The 18,221-nt window shown below is 33.3% G+C and overlaps 1 protein-coding gene across 5 annotated transcripts in view; it reads left to right on the top strand.

Moving 5' to 3' along the window:
• LOC142325511 (uncharacterized) overlaps nt 1-18,221 on the top strand; it is an 84,720-nt gene that overhangs the window by 34,623 nt on the left and 31,876 nt on the right. For all 5 annotated transcript variants that reach the window (XR_012756554.1, XR_012756551.1, XR_012756553.1 and 2 more), the window contains 2 exons: nt 12,612-12,764; nt 13,385-13,519. Coding sequence is in view for 1 of the 5 variants with exons in the window: in XM_075367368.1 (XP_075223483.1) it covers nt 12,612-12,764; nt 13,385-13,519 (288 nt within the window). In the remaining 4 variants the exon portion in view is untranslated. The remainder of the gene's footprint in view (nt 1-12,611; nt 12,765-13,384; nt 13,520-18,221) is intronic.

The following is an 18,221-nucleotide window of genomic DNA, read 5'->3' as shown; positions in this document are numbered from 1 at the left end:
CCCTTACATAATGTAAGTTTTTTGAAGGCAGATAGTATTGCACTGTTTAAACTTTGTTTTCCCAAAATACAATCTGCCTTGTTGATTGAAATGATTTTGTTGAAAGAGGGAGGCTATAGACTTGGCAAAAAGGAATTTGATTCTCCCTCTACTAGATGGTATTTTTATTTTTCTTGCAATAAAGTTCATTTTGAAAAAGAATATTGCTGAATCTCAATATTTATACACGACTGCCCAAAAAGGAGTGTAATGTTCTTAGGGTATATGTGTTCCACTGTAGCAGCTCAGTGGCTTAAGTCATTAAGTGATTAGATGTACTAGACCCTGAGTTGTTATCCTTATGTTACTAGGAATGTCATAAACTATATATACAAAATTATCATCCATACACTATTACCCTATGTTAAAGAGCAATGGTTTTTTTTTTATTGGCAGTAGTGATTTTAGATACTGAAAATAATTAGGTAAGTTTATCCTTTGAATAGATTTACAACATGAAATTAGTATACTGCTTAGTAAGAAATCAAGCAGTTTTATAACCAATGTATCCTTTCAAATTTACCTTATGCTTCAAAGTAATTTATAGTGGGTTAAGGGGCGGTGGTATACCACCTACCGTTAAGTTTGGTAATTTATTTTGATTTCATTTTTTCCCCTAATTACGGCTTTGGGATCACAGTTGATTTTTATCCCTGGAAAGATTATCTTGCATTTATTTTTGCATTATCTCAGAATAATTAACAATTTCCTAATTTTTAGCACCCATAAGAGTATTCTATGTTCATTTTTTGACTTCATTGCTAGAATTATAGTTTCAAGTAAGCAATGGGTGTGAATGCCTATAAATAGTTGATAATCAGTTTAAAAACTATATAGTTTAAAAACCTGCAAGCCACCCAGGAAGAGGTTCAGCAAGTACTAGTTCAGGTGACTTTAGTCCACTGTTTTTTTGTATAACTGTAGTTTCATATGAAAATATTTTACCTGCAAAGCTAAAGCTTTGCCATAGGTAGGAGTACCTAATCAACAATTATAATTTATTAGAAAAAAAACTTAACTTCTTACACACCCCCAGATTTCTTCAATTAACTTTCTCTTCCTTCCTCTCTCTCTCACACACACAACACAATATTGACACCAACCATACGTATTAACAACATTTAAAGTTGTCTACTCCATGTAGACTAAATCATAACTAAATACAGTGCTTCCATCTCATCATTTGTAAAGTAGAAAATCCAATCCAAAAATTAAATTAAGATTATAGGTACTTCTTACACTACCCAGCAGACAGTTAAAGAACATAGGTTTAAAAAAATTAAGGGTTTTAAAACAATGTACAGTAAGACCTTGGAACAGTAACATTTTCTGTAAGTGTGCTTGGTTATAGCTTTCACCCTTAGTTATCTCCACCCTAATGTTACCACTTCATTTGTAAAATTAGAAGACCTTATAAACAAAGATATTAATGCAAAATACAGATATTTATTTACTGATGGTTTACTGGATGGTTCATGATGAGTAGAAAAGTGAGTGGAATGTTACCATCAGCAATAAACTTAACCTAGTTAAGAAAACAGTGTCACCATGGAGGTGTTCATGCAGGAAAAACTATCGAGAAGAGGTTATTATTTGCCATTTACTATACACTAGACTCAATCATGGACATTTATGACTCAGAACGAATGCATCCTTTGTGTCTGCTGCTATTGCCAACTAACGCTACACCACATCCTTACAATGCAGCATTGCATCGGATATTTAAATTAGAGCTAACCTCAGAAATAATATGAAATTTTATAGATTGCTTTGTAATTTCTTAAGACCTTTGAATAGTTTAACCATTAGCTGACCGATTGTACACACAAGTATCAGATATATTTTTCCAAACATTAGTTTTATATATTCAGTAAAGCATGCGAGGACCCGTCGGTACTTAAAAGTACAATTTTAACTACTGAAAAACAGTAAAAAAAAAACTAGTGTTGGCAGCTCTGAAAAATGATAAAGTGATTGTTAAAAATTTGTTGCTATTATTACTCGTGCTGTTGGTTTGGTCGACTTCAATTTTGTGTATTGTATAGTGAAATAATAAACATTAATATACGCTTAATTCTTAAAGTTTGGTTGATTAGTTGTCGTGAGAAACATATAAAAAAAAGGATTTATTGTTTGTTGTTAGAAACTGCGTTATTGGAAGTGGACTTGTAAGTACCGACAGGCTCCTTGAGTGTTGTTTTAGGTTAGATTGCCTAACATAAAAACAGTTGTCAATATTTAGTGTGCGGATTGGTATTTATTTTTTTGTTTTATCGTTAGTTATTTACTTATCCAATATGGATACAATTGTGACTGATAACAGATAACAATTTTGAAACAAGATATTGAAGATGATTATGATAATGCTGTGCGTGTAAATGTTAAGTAATCCAAGTGAAAACAATGGAACTATCTTTGAGACCAGACAGATTACTAATAATATGTTTCACTTTTTTTTCGATGAAGAAATTATTAGAATTAGAAAGTATATCAGATAAAAATAAGACAAAAAGTTGACAGTAAATGTAGTGCTAAAAAACGTAGGCGTAAAAGTAAAACTGTGAAAGAACCAACTGGAGAAGAAATACATAGAAAATGGCATATCAGATTATTCCTTGCCAACAGGTGTTGATTGCAATTTGTTTGCGCACTGCAATACGGGTACTGAGATTTTTATTGAGATCGTTCGTGAAATTCTTGTTTATCAAAGTAAACTTTGTGCCACCCAGCACCATAAAATTTTGAGCCTGTCACTAAAAAAACCACACGTGTTTCTGGGTATAAATATGATCAAGGGCTACAATATTTTACCGTCATGGAAGGATTACTGGAGTTATGACCAAGATTTACATAACCCAGAAGTAGCAAATGCAATGTCAAGAAATACATTTGATGCTATTTTGTGTAACCTCTATGTTAATGATAATTCAACCATTCCCAATAAAAGCAAAGACAAACTTTTCAAAATTAGACCCATGATTCAAACACTAAATAACAAATTTGCAGTTTCATACAGTAGTACAAGGCAATTAAGTGTTGATGGAACAATGGTACGTTTCAAGGGTTGCACCAGTATGAAACAATACAACCCAATGAAACCAATAAAGCGTGGATTCAAAATATGGACCATTGGTGATATGAAGTGCTATGTAAAAAAAATAGAATATATCATGGTAAAGGCAATTTGAAAATTTTTCATTGTGTAAACATTTAGGTTTACATCTTTCAGAAGAAGAATGGGGAAAATCAAGAATTATTATTTTTTATCATTTTTTCACAACATTGACCTTATTAGAAAAACTAAAAACTGAAAATACATAGCTTGTGGAACAATTAGAATGAATAGGAAGGGTGTACAAAGTGATGGTACATGATAATGAAATTGAAAGGGATGACAGTGACTATAGAATTTCATGTAGTGGTATAAGTTTTTACAAATGGAAAGATACTAAAGTAGTTGCCGTTGCTTCAAACTATCATGGTTCTGAAATTAGTAAAGAAGTAAGCAGAAAATTACATGATGGGTAAAAAACGATATGTCTCTGTTCCACTAGTAGCTGCAGACTAAAATTCATATATAGGAGGAATTGCCCTCGCTGATCGACTACGTACAGTTTATGGAATTAATCGTAGGTGCAAGAAGTGGTGGCACAGATTATTTTGGGGTTTATTGGAAATTGCGTTCATTAATTCTTATTTAATATTCAGTGAAATAGGTGGAAAAATTCCATTGAAAGACTAGACGGTCAGTTGCACGAGGGTTCCTGACATCAACAGAACCCAAAAAGGGTTCAATTAAACGTAGACGTCTTGAGCAGCTTCCTGAACAGAATAAAAAGCGCAGAGGTAAAAGTTTTTCTGTGCCTAAAGATGTTAGGGAGGGAAATCGTGGTGTCCACTGGCCAGTTTTTACAGACATTAGGGGACTGTGTGAAATATGTAGCATGTGGCATTCAGTCTCGATCATACAGCAAGTGTAGCCATTGTGGAGTTCAGGTTCAGTTTGGTGATAATGTATGGTTTTGGTGTTTATTGACTGCAGTGTCAGAAGTGTTTCAAAACTTTATTGTGTTAGAATGTCATGTTCTTTATTTGATGAGTATCTTGTATAATACTATGGCTAAAATTATACCTAAATAATGTTCTAAGCCTGAATACTGATTTTCAATAAGCAGATACTTGTTTCATGCGGTAAGAACTATTTTAGGTAAGAGCTTTTCCTATATATTTCATTTACAAAATTGTGTGTGTAACATAACATATTATGCTTAAAGAAAAGAATAATACTATCTAGTAAGCTAATCCACTACATATAAAGAAAATTGCTTAGTTCTTATAAGTTGGCTGAGTGATATGACCTTATAGCATCTCAGAGCCCATCGGTACTTGTAAATACTGGGCTTAAATTTCAGCTAATTTGTTAAAATTCTTAATATAAGTCATATCCCTGCTTAAATTAGGTCCATCTAAAAAGCTATTCATCAGTAAAATTAAAAAAAAATAATTTTATATAGTCAGCTAAGGGTTAACTTTGTCTTCCCCCCTCTCTCACACACAACACAATATTGACACCAACCATACATATTAACATAACATTTAAATATAAAGTTGACTACTCTTTCATATAGACAAAATCATAACTGAATACAGTGCTTCCATCTCATCAATTGTAAAGTAGAAAATCCACTCTAGAAATTAAATTAAGATTACAGGTACTTTAAAGAACATAGGTGTAAAAAAATTAAGGTTTTTAAAACAATGTACAGTAAGGCCTTGGAACAGTAACATTTTTTGTAAAAGTCTGTTTAGTTACTATATCTTTCACCCCCTTAGTTATCTCCACCCTGATGTTACCACTTCATTTGTAAAAGGTTAGAAGACTTTAAAAACAAAGAGATTAATGCAAAATACAGATATTTACTGAAGAAAAGGTGAAAGAATGTTTTCCTAGTCGCAGTACACATTACCTGTACAATAGCATTTTGCAAAATTATAATCACATGAAGATAGCCAATAAGTTGATCCCCAGCAATGCAGTCTAGTTTAATTTTGAATGAACTATAGCAAAGTGGATTTGATGAAGATCATGTAAACATATAATTTGCTATAATCATAGGTAAATGCTAATCACAGCAAACATCACATATTGTTCTGATTCCATGAGTTCCTTATAGGCAATTAGTAACTTATTACTTCAGACTACCTGTTCTCTGTGAGATTCAGTCTATTAGAATGGGATGATTTAATCTAACACAAGTGTGAGCTTCTGCTGGATCCCTAGCATATCAGAATTTCAGCGAATGTGTATGCTGATAGTCCGCAACAGGAACTTGCTTGCATACTGCTTTCACTAATTGTGTTGTGAATGACTTGTCTGTTTTCTGAAGAGGATGGTTCATGATGAGTAGAAAAGTGAATGGAATGCAATAAATTTAACCTAGTTAAGAAAACTGTGTCACCATGGAGCTCTTCATGCAGGAAAAACTATCGAGAAGAGGTTATTATTTGACATTTACTAATAGGATGCACTAGACTCAATCATGGACATTCTCATGAATGTCCATCATTGACATTCATGGACATTCTCATGAATGTCCATGATTGAGTCTAGAACGATGCACCCTTTGTTTCTGGTGCTATTGCCAACTAACGCTACACTACATCCTTATGACGCAGTATTGCATCGGAAATTTAAATTAGGCCTAACCTCAGAAATAATATGAAATTTTATAGATTGCCTTGTAATTTCTTAAGACCTTGCATATGTATTTGAATAGTTTAATATTGTAGTGTTTTGTATATTTATGCTATTTGGTTGATACCAGATTGTCATGTTGTTTTAATCTACATTTTTACTATTGCTATTTTATTTCACCTTTAGGATATGTCATAGGCACTTTACACCTATGCTGTACCGGGTGAGGAATATTTTTCATTGTGATATAGCCAAGTTTTAATTATTAATTTTATTTGTTTGTTAAATTTTTATTTTTAACTTATAATAATATTAGTCTTTAATTACAAATCTTCATTGTGTCTAAGAATAAAAAAACAATTCCTTTGTAAATTTCAAATTTCCTCTTATAACCAGATTTGTCAGCTATATTCTACTGCTTGTAGCCTCTTTTAATTGATTTAAAAAAAAAATTGCTTAAATGGGTATATGCCTTTGAAATTTATCATAGATTCAACTGTCTTTATTTTGAACAAACTGAAATGGATTTTTTTAAATTCTCAGACATCAGAGAAATAAAAGGCCTTACTTTAAAAAGTCATCATCATAATCAGGATCTTCCCGTTTTTGCGTATCATTGTTATCATTTAGAGGTCTATGTGACCAAAGCGATTTACACTCATAACATAAATCTTTTGCTGAGATCCAATAATCCTTGCAGCTAGCGGTTTTATTCCCAATAGTAAACTGATACCTATAAACAACTTTACATCATAGTCTTTAGGTTTGTAAGTACAAAAAATCATTTCTGCCATTAAATTATCAATTTTATTAACTTTATTTATAAACAAAAGTTTAGATTTATGTTGTAGAAACAAGTGGGTTAAATGTTTAGAAAATATGACACAGACAACGGAAGAGATACGAAAGTTGATGTGGATGCCATGGACTGATTATTCTCGCTATTTGCAATCTTTGAGTGTTTTTCTGTACAGCTCGGCTCTCCGGTGTAATCGAAACATTCAGTGATTTCAAAATGAGCTTGGGTATGTGGTGGTACAATTCAGGTTTCGTAAACTCCTATGTGTTTTCGCTTTAGGCGTTCTCTTAAATTTGAGGTGTAATTAGAGCTTTTGAGTTCTTTTTTACATGCTTTACATATTGCTGTTGTTGGAGAATTATTCTCAAAAAAAATTCCCAATAGCGGATTGTTTATTGATAAAAAAAAGTAACGGGACGGCTAGTATCTCGTAAGCGCTGAGGGTCTGCGGATCTACCACCACGCCCGTAATGAGTATGTTCTTACCATCAAGGAAGCCAGACTCAAGTTAAGGCAAGACTCCATGTACGAGTTGCAGCGCAACCCCTGGCAGCTCGCAAAATCATGTTACCGGCCAAAGCCATTGCATGTGCTGTCCAGTGTTCGATGCGGGTTTGGTGGTCGTAATCGCACTAACATCTGTGGCAACCTACCAGGCATTCCTCGACACTGTTTCCAGATGCTCCGGAGGGTGAAGAAGAGGTCATTATTAGGGCGGGGACTATGCCCTTCCTTGGCATACAGGCTGTGCATCCCGTAGCCAAGTGGTTTCTTGAATGGCACTGCAAAAGACACCGGGGATTAACCAACTTGACCTGGATATATTCTACCATCTGTTGCCTGTCATAAGCAGCTTGGTAGGCAGTTCTCAGGGTGCCTAAGCTTGGGCTGCTTCCCAACTTGTTGGAAAGTGGCTTTGGTGCGGGTGCTCTTAAAACCAGGAAAGGATCCTAGTGAGGTCGGCAGTTATCAGCCTCTTGGCGGTAATTGGCAAGTTGCTTGAAAGGCTGGTTGTGGAACGGCTGTGGGAAAGCATTGAGGTGAACTGTTTTCTAAATAGAGGCCAGTAAGGTTTCACGTGGCACTGAGGATTGGAGGACTTGTTCAAAATTTAAGGAGTGCCCAGCGCAGGTGTTTTTAAAACAACCTCCTACGAGGCTACCACCATATTGGGAAAGACTCTCCCAATCGATTTAGTGGTGAAGTTCGGGTAGCCATAAGGTGATTGCGAAGAGGTCGGGAGCCGATGTATTTGGGATGCGGTTACGAGCCGGGCCAGTACCGGTGCGGAACGGTGATCACAATGCACCGGATCTAAATTTCGTTCATTTAATCCCATCTCCCGCCTGCGGAAGAGGCTGCAGATGGAAACATGTAATGGCACACTACGACTAAGGGAAGATCCTTGCATAAGTTTATACAGGTCCTGGGGGGGATGGTATGCCTTGAGCTCGTTTTTAGGGCAACGGTTGCTCACCAACCATATTAATTTAAACCAATATCTGTTTCGGTTCCATCTGGCAGCTGATGAGCTATGCGTCTGTGGGGAGGTCCAGTCAAATGAACACCTGATGTTTGACTGTCCTGCTCTTGGGAGGGTGGCAGAGACCGGGCTACCCTGGAACTTAGAGGTCAAAGGGAAAATTGGCCACTCACAAGCGGTCATAGCAACATTATCGGACCGTGGGAGTTCCTTGATGCGGTTGCTATGTTCAACCGACTTCAGTAGTTTACCTAAGGGAAAAGACTCCTACCGCACTGCTGTGTGAAGCTAACCTTGAGATATATATAGCTGACCGCAAGCCAATTAAGGCTCTAAGCGCTTTAATATGGTGGATAGGTACTTTCTGGCATTCAGCAACCTAAGCGTAGCAGCGAATTGCTGTTTAGACGAAGTAAGTTTTAATTTATTGATGTTATATATATTTTTAGTAATTGATGGGGTGCGCCTGCTCATTTTAGTTAATATATGATAAGTGAGCAGTTGGGACACGTAAGCCGGTGGTGTATGGCACCTTGCTCAGTCCGCACACGCTGTTAGGTAAGTTCCAGGAGCTATTTAGGACACTGGTCGCTAAACTGTTTCGAGGCTCAGTAGCCGTTTGTGGCACAGACATTCGGTCTTATGCTTTAGGGCGACCGAATGGGGTGGTGGCGGGAAAAATACCAAGCAAACCAAAACCTCCTGAACAGGTAGAACGGGACAGTGTAACTAACTTACAATTACGAAAAAAAAATTACTTAGAAACTACATAGAAAGATAATTATAAAATAAGAATGAATCCAGCAAAGACAAAGAGTAAGCACGTCGTTTAGTATAAGATACATTGTACTAAATATTTATCGGATAAATAGAAACTGTGATGGAATATTAATGTGAGTGAATGACTTATTTGTATTTATTTGTACAATGATGAATAGCGTCATCGTTGTTGATATGGGTGCGCCTTATTTAATACTTTTCCCGACTAATTAATATTAGTAGAAGAATTACGTCTTCGGCTAAGTAAACTCCATACGACTACTTCGACTAATATTAATCGGAATAGTCGATTATAAAAATTAATCGCCGACGAATTAGTAGATTAAAGAATTTAGTCAATATATATATTAATCTATATATATTTACGTTAATATTTTTGTTTTTTATGTTTGCTTTGGTTTTTGTGTTGTATTACTTTTATGATGAACGAAAACGTTATTATTAAATGCAAGATCTTATTTTTTTAATAAATTAATAGATAACAATACCTTCTAAGAATTTTTTGAAAATTTCAGTAAATTCTTTGCTTTTTACATTGAACTTTTTTAAATGTTCATGAAAAAAAAATTATTAATATTATTATATTGAATTTTAATTCCAATGAGAGTCTTCATTCCTTTAACTAGATGATATTCCTTTTGTAAATGTATGTCCTGCCCCTGTTTTTCAGACAACGAAGCTTCCCACTTTCACAAGCTTCCTCTCATAATGGTAGTATTTAGTTTCGATATGTTTTGTATTTATTGTGGAACATCGTGTTTTTTTTGTAACTTTAATGGCACACTGATTAATAAAGCTTTGAATTAACATCAAGTGCACAAACTTCCTTTAAGTAGATGTTAACCAAACCCACCATTTGGTTGTCTATTGCAGCAACATTCAGCTTTCATAGAAGAGAGTGATACTCATTTCTACAATTTACTTTTCCACACAACTGGTCTGCCACAGTTTTAACCCTTTGAGGACCGAACATTTTTTGGAGATTGTGTAAAAAAATATCACATGCTTATATTATTGCTGGTAAAAAAAAATTTACAGTGCCTAAACCTGAAAATTTCATGAATTTTGACTAGAATTTGATACATTTTAGTCAAATTTGTAAAAGTTTCTTAGGACTTGTCAGTACACAAATCGCTCTCAGATTGAACATTACTAAGATCCTGATCAATTTTAATTTTGTGTTTGAAATTCACCACCGATTTTACGTGTTATAGCAACTTGCCCATAAATATTGCCAGAAAAAAACCACTAAGATGAAATAAATATAATATTACAATTTGAACATCAGAAACAATGATAAACACACAGTGTTCTCTGCTTATTTATATACTATACCATAGACCAATAAATACAGTATTGTAATATAAATAAAATAAAGCTTCTTTTTCATTCTGAACAAACTATGATTTCACCGCCAACTCAATACAATAACAAACAAACAATGTTTGTACATTATGCAACAAACATTATGAAATTTTCTATAAAAGTAACAGCATAAACAGTTCAAAATAATAATTTTTTTGTTTACTATCCTAATATTAATTGCAATGTTATGTTTGACTTTAAACAATAACAAATGTAAACTCTATCAAGTGGTCTGCCCTGACAACCAATCATGTGATCATTACAAACATCATTTTGACATTGATGAAATTTCATCAATTCATCTTTCATATTTAACATGAGATTGACAAAAAATCAGCTGTTAGTCTTTTTAGCATAAAACTGAACCTGATGAAAAACTGTCAAGTGGTCTTAGAATTAAGGAGAGTTCCACTAGTTGATGATCTTTGAGTCACTTTGTCGCTAACATAGTTGGCATCACTGTGTGCCTCAATTTTCTACTGGTTGTTTTACTATATCTAATGCCGTCTTCAGAAATAGTTTCAAATATCTGAAAATTCTTTTTACCAAATTAAAATGGTCCTTTATTACCTGACTGGGCTCTAGATGCAATATTCAAGGCATAACTTAAGTTTGGTGTTGTGCCTGAAGCTCAGTAATTTAAGTTTCCAACCATTTCCCTGTATGTCCACCGTTGAATGTTAGAGGAGGGTTTCCAACCAAATTCAAGTGGTAAAAGTAATGGTTTGTAGTTGTCAAAACTATATTTTTGTAAAATTATTTTTGCATGTTTATATTGCTATAAATTTTTCTGTTAAAGTAATGTAACCGAAGATAATTTTCCACTTCATGTGATAATATAATTATAATTCAAATTCAGAATTTAACTTTGTTATTATGTTCATGATCTTTACTGATATACATATATCTAAACAAGCTTGCATTTTACATTTCTTTTTAATTCTCTTTAGTTAGTATTTTTCCCCATTGTTGGTATCCGCTGTTATTGTGGGCATATTGAAAAACATGTTTGTTCTAAAATAGTGCGTACCAATTAGAAAAAGTTTGGAAATCTCTTGAATAGGTTATAAATGTGAAAGCTTCACCAAACAAGGGTGGGCAGGCAGGCACGTCAGTATAACAATGGAATTTATTGATACCCTTCTGCTTGGTTGTCGGAGGGAGGTTCTGTTTTTAAAATCAGAATGGCAGCTTCCAATTTTGTGTTGCCTGGAGTATGGTTTTGAAGTAAACGGAAATTAAACATTTTCAAAAGATTTAAGTAATTTATTTGTATATTTTCTAGCGTCATTCTTTTATTACATGTTGACATGCTTCTTACATATGTTTTTTCTTACGTATTATACTAAGAGAGAGTACAATAAGTATTGACAGTGGAGTGGTTCTGAAATGAAATGTGACAACATGTGAAAAGAATGAAGTTAAGAAAGGTAAACAGTAGTCATCATAGATACTATAGTAGATACTATAGTATCTTAGCAGAAAACATAAATAGTAATTATTATTTTAATAACAGCAATTTTAATTTATATATTTTCAATCACAGCAGGTAAGTGTTTCTACCATGCTGTGTACTAATTCAAACAGATTCATAGTTACAGCATAACTTTCCTCTGAATCATTCTATATAAACTTCAACTAGTTTAATCAAATTTAACTAGTTTAGTCATTTACAACTAGTTTAATCAAATGTTGATCTGTATTCAGGGTTTTCATCAGAATAGGTGCCAAAATCAGCATTATCACTGGAATCATTTAAAAATAAAATCATCACTCAATATACAGAATGATTCCAAATTGTCCGGCATTCTCTCTGGAGATGGTTCAATAGCCAAAAATAGGAAAAATGTTCATATAAATACGTCAGAAAATTGTTCATTACGGAGTTTCAGACCGTTAAAACATTTAGCTCAGTACATTGATCAGTAATAAAATTCTTGGGTACAAATTGAGGGGTAAATTTGATGCTAACTATGGTTTTTTATCCAAGAAATTGAATAAAAGTGGTCCAAAACCTCTTTCTCTGAAAACTAAACAATTGTTTGAAATAATGTACATCAAAATTAAATGCAAATTCAGGAAGTTCAACTTTAATAAAAAACGAAACACAAACTGGGTCTGAGAAGTGATCCGATTTTAAACAGAACAATTTTTATCAATGTTTGAACAAGATAATGTAAATGAAAACGAATAGAAAGCTATGAGAGAGACCATGTCACATGGTCTCACAGACAGATTTAAGGTGAGCTGCACGTGGTAATTGTCATGTTAATATTATTTTGCTGTTCTTATCCTTTTCATTAAGAATGCTTGCGTCAATATCAAACATAACCTCATTTAACCCACCATAAATTAAGAACAATCTTTAAGGAATTACAAGAGATGTGTTTATAACAGTATATGTATTTTATTATGGATATATTTTTAATTTTTATTTATTTTTTTTACAGATAATGAATGCGCCTGGAAATAATACTTTTATTAATGAAGCTCTGCCTCTTAATAAAGTTATTAAATTAGAGACTGAACAGGAGAATGTAGCAGAAATGATATGCTTTTTTTTACCTCCCCACATGACTGAAACTGATAAATCATCTGAGCATGTAAGCTTTTTTAATTTTTTTTTTTGGCCAACTGAGGACTATGAAGCAATATTTTGCTTTAATTTCTCTTTCTTTGTGTTTTATTTCTTGGTTTATTGTTTATCCTTCTCTTTGAAATCTTCAACAGTTTTCTGAACATTTTTCTATATTGTACTATCTCCTTCAAATATTTTCATTTTATTTAAAACCACTGAAATTTATTGATTTCTGTTCTTTTTGTTGTAAATATGGTAGAAGATCGGTTTTGTGAGCGTTAAAAAAGATTTGGTTCTTTTTCTGGTGGATGTTGGCATTTTCTTGGTTTTGTTGTATTCATAATTTCCATTTATATTCTTGTATTCTTATTGGTCTTTGGATTTTTCTCAAGTTTTTACCTTCTTGTTTTCTGTTGGACTTATTTTATCCGATTTTAAACTGGAAGATGTGTCTGATACAAACAGGTGCATTAAAGTACATTAAACAAATTGTACATTAAAGTCGCCTAATAATATAAAAGTCGCTGCACTGTTAATGTGTGTTGTAAGTTAATTAGAGTTACAATTTATTTTTATTTTATAAATTATACAAATAATTATAAACATATTTATTTTGTATCATTCATATTTTCTTTTCTATTGCAGCAAATAGATTCAGTGCAACTGGAAGAGGAACCACTGGATAATATTATTACTAATGATGATATTGAAAAAGATCCTTTAGCAATTGAAGAGACCAACTATGTTAACTCAGAAAATATAAATGTTGAAATTGAAGGGGTAAGGGTATCAGATTTTGCATACAGTGGAACACCAATTACCCAGATGGACCTTTGCAAGGCCAAAGCTGGATAATTAGAAAGTTTAATTTTAAAGAACGGTTATTATTTTATGTACTGGACATATCAATCTAATATTTAATGGGTAAAATACTTTGGAAAAAAAAAGTATATAAAAAATATATGTATTTCAGTAAAATTAAAATGAGATTTTGTATATATGAACAGTGTAAGAAAAAACCAGTAATGTGGTAGAAAAAATTCAATGTGTAGAAATTTGCTTTTATAATTAGTTTAACAAAGGCCTAATGTGTATATGTTTTTGCTAAATGAATTGCAAAGTCATTTAAAAAATCCAGTAAAATAAACATTTATAAAAAAAAAGTCCTTTGGAAGCAAAGATTTATTTATAATGTCTTAGTTTTTTTTTAAATTACCTAGTCTGAATTTAAGTAGTCCAGTTAGTTGGACCAGGAAAATTGGTGCTCCACTGTATTATCTTTTCATCATTATTATTATTACCTAATGTGTAAATTTTGGATTACTTAGAGTTTATTTCTTAACTTTGTATGTATTTATCCCACAGGCTGGTCTAGTGGTTAACTTGTAAATCAGTTGTGTAAAACTGATGTTCGAAGTCAAAGGTTTTCAGGTTCAAACTTACTAAACGTTAGTTGCTTTTATACAGATTTAAAAACTAAATCATGCATACTGACGTGCTTTGGTGGTACCATATGTCTCGGGAATGGTAGGACTTAGTTTCATAACTCATTGAGTTTTACATAATTTACATATAGTTTTACATTGTTTGCATATCATCCTGATTCAACTGACCATGGTGCCATTGCTTTGCTGTTCACTAGTCAGACAGATTGCAATGTACACATTAAGAAAATAAAACTTTTATATCTGTAATAGCTTTTTTAGAATAGTCCACAAACAGAGTGCTGTATTTGTCCCAGAAAACGGATGCCATCACTTTTTTGGCTGATTTCTGGGTGCAGAACTTCTTTGGCTGCAGGGAACTGCTGTGGCACCATTCCTTTGACTGTTCCTTGGTTTCAGGATCATAAATGTGAAGCAAATTTTCATCCTGAGTCACCAACTTAGCCAAAAAGGCCTCTGGAGCTTCAAAATTGTGCAAATCAGCTTTGGATATCTCAACTTGTTCCTTCCATTGATCACAGTTCAAACATTTGGGCACCCACTTAGCTGAAAGCTATTATGCTGAAAGCTGTATTAATAATGCTCCCTGAAGATGTCCAGCGTCTGGGTATCTTTTTGGCAGATATTTGCCGGTCATGTTGCAGTGTCAACTGCGATTTGAGGATGCCCACTGTGGGGCAAACAGTAAAATGGCCAGTCTTGAAACAAGATATCCAAGTTTTCACAGTGCTGTAGGAAGCACACTTCTCTCCCAGTATTTGTGACATCTCAGTGTGAATGATCTTTGCTGACTTTCCCTGGAGAAACAAAAATTTCATGAGGACCCGTAACTCCACTGACAAGAAACTTGCTTGAGACTCTGCCATCTTGGCTTTTACAACAAAAAAAATTGTGCGAATCCTCAACACCTGATATTTACACAGTTACATACTAAGATTTCAAACTTTCAATGAGCCCAAAGTTGTTTTTCTATTTCAACTACAAGGAATCAAAGCCAGGAACCTTTCAGCACACCCTCGTGTATACTTTTATCTTAAATAATTTTTGATAATAAGTAGTTTTATGAAGTTAATGGAACTTTTTCTTATTAACCCATTACCAGTTTCCTTGTTTTTTGTTTTACAGAAATGAATGTTATCTTGTTTATTTTTTGGTTTAACGTATGTATTTTGACTAATAAATGACCTAATATGTAATTTTTAATTTAAATACAATTTTGTTGGCATGCAGAATGTATTCTTTTTTTTCTACTTTTACAGCCTCCATTGGACCACTTTAGTCAAGTTTAGTTAGGGTGTTTCAGTTTCCTGTTGTCACAGTATTTCTTCATTCTGTCAGATGTTGCCTTTTTTAATTCCTCTGAAATCACCCATCCTGTCTGTTTTCTTACTTTCCCATTCTATTCCTTTCTTTGAGATTCTACTCCTAGTATTCTAGATCGTCAATGAAGCCTAGGCAGTTTAGTTTTATGTTTTCTTTCTTCCAATGTTTATATTTTTGGTATTTATTTAATACCACTCCTCATTACGAATTCGAAGGTGCAGTTGAACAAGAGTAGGGATAGACCATCCCCCTGTCTCAGCCCTGTGCGTTTCATGAATGGGTCTGAAAGTTCATTAAATTGTACTTTAGTTCTTATGTTTGTTATTGTTAGTTTTATCATTTTCATTAGTTTTAGGTAGAGTCCTAAATGTCTCAGAATTTATAGCAATGAGGGTCTGTGAATACAATCGTAGGCTTTTTTAAAGTATATAAATGTTATAGCTAGTGGTTTGCTCATTCTCTTGAAATATGCCATCTGTTTACGCCAGTTAGCATAAAGTCGTTTTATTCCAATGAATTCAAGGTTATGGTGTTAGCTCATTTCTATCACGCATTATTTCATTGCTGTTTAATCTTAATGTATATATTAGTTTTAGTGTTTTTTTTATTCTCGACCAATTTCAATACTGTCATAGTTCCTAGAAGTCTATTTCTCTTTGTCGGCTCTGATGTCATTTCTTCAACTTGCGTATTCAGAATTATTTTTGTTATGTCTTCGGTCTCGAATTCCAACACTTTCTCTCTAATCGTTCTTATACTAGCACTAAGACACTACTCTTGTTGCCAACACACACTCTCTCCTGTTCACTGTCTAGCTGTGGCTTCCCCTCATTTCACTCACGCCATCTTTTCGGCAGAGTTGACCAGACCTTCATAATGTAAACACGTCTTTACGTTCCGCTCTCAAGATTTGTGCTAATCTCATCATCACCTCCATACTGGCATGCACGATGCGGTATTCCTGTGTCAAAAATATTTTCTAGTTCTACTCGTCAGTTTGCGTGATTTCACAGTTTTTCTATGTTCGTCCAGCCTCGTTTCTTCGTTAAGTTATTCTTCAAATTCACTATTACGTTTCTCCTGAAAGTGCTTCAATTACTACAAACTACCATTTCTATCGACGTCGAATCTTCTCAAATCGCAAATTACATTTTCCTCGATCCAGAATCTCCAACCTCGTTGCTACATATCTTCTACATATTAGTCTAACTCTACACCACGTCTCACCCCTGCGTTCCTGATACACCACGGCGGACTACGCCCAGGAATTACTGTATGTATTCATTTACCTTCATTCACGAGTTCGTCGTTTACTAATATTTGTGTGCTACAGGCAAGTTTAATTTTCATTATTTATTACGTATAAACAGTTATTTTATCAGTAAAAATTGGTGGAACATTCAGTTCATCGTATCTTATGCATTTTCACTTTCAAGTGTAGTTCACAAAACCATTTACTCAAGTACAGTCATGATAGGTTACTTACATAAGGTTGTCATTGTTCAGCTGCAACCTATTTCACATGCTCAATTAATTTCAACGCGATTATATTATAATTAACTCTTTATTTTTATGTTTACTTATCACGATTTGATTATTGTTATTAACTCTTTTGTACTAGAATATCATTGTGGCCTTTTTTCTACACTAAACTAGACTTGTATTAATTATTTAATGCTAAGTTTGTTGGTCATAAATCAGGAAAGGCCAGTGCCAATTAAGATTTACTGTAATTCATTTTTCTAAGTTAATGACATTTGTTCATTCCTAATTTTCATTATTACTGCATTTGTCAGCTAGGCAATAGTTTTTCAGACATACTATGTTTATTGATGTTATGTTTTTCTAAATTTATAATTAAAATTAAGGTGTTTCATGTTCTCTTTTGCAGGTTTTGTTAAAAATGTGTATTTAAAAGTGTATATTCATGTATTTTTTCATTTAATATTATTGCTATGCTGATTTCATTTGAAATTCTTATGTATCATCAAATTACGTTATTTTCATAATTTCTTTTTAGTTTTTAAGGTTATGATTTAACTCAAATTAAGTTGTTTTTCTTTCTCATTAAAGTCCAATTTCTTTTGGCAAATACGAGCTGTGTTTTTCTTTTTTTAGTTAACTTTATCCAACACCATCATTAACTTTAGTGTTATCTGTTTAGCACAGCTTCTTCATGATCTGAATTCTCCCTGATAGTCACCTTGTTCTTCCTCTTATAGGTCTTCAATTTTGCTGTATAAGATTCTTGAGAAGATTCTGTAAAATTTTTAAGTTTTGTGATGGCATTTCATACTTCTTGTATTGTTCATTGTGGGGAGGGGGTGTTGTTTATCTTTTCTGTCTTTGTTTTAATTATTATGTTTGTGTTTATTTCTACGGGTTCTGTGGTATCCTCGCAGTTAAATAATTTATTGAATGCTTCTGCTATTATTTCTGCATTTTCTTTGTTATTGTGTGCTTGTCTATAATTTTTATCTTTTAGCATCAGTGTTGGGGGATTCTGCGTACCTTTGTAGTACTTTAGTAATAGTCTCAAGAGTTTAGGAGTTCTTGTGATCGTCTTATTTATTTTCCTTATTGTTTTGGAGAACAATTTTCTGGTGTTTTTTCAATCGGTTGGTGTTTTTTTTCCATTTTGTGGCTTTGCAACTTTAACCGTACTCTGTGTCTTTCTTCCTACACTTTATCACACTTACAGTTCCACCATAGGT

This window comes from Lycorma delicatula, chromosome 5 (genome assembly GCF_047948215.1).
Source record: "Lycorma delicatula isolate Av1 chromosome 5, ASM4794821v1, whole genome shotgun sequence".
Lineage (NCBI taxonomy): Eukaryota > Metazoa > Arthropoda > Insecta > Hemiptera > Fulgoridae > Lycorma > Lycorma delicatula.
The sequence above is the reverse complement of the archived record's forward strand: the minus strand, read 5'-3'. Positions and strand labels throughout refer to the sequence as shown.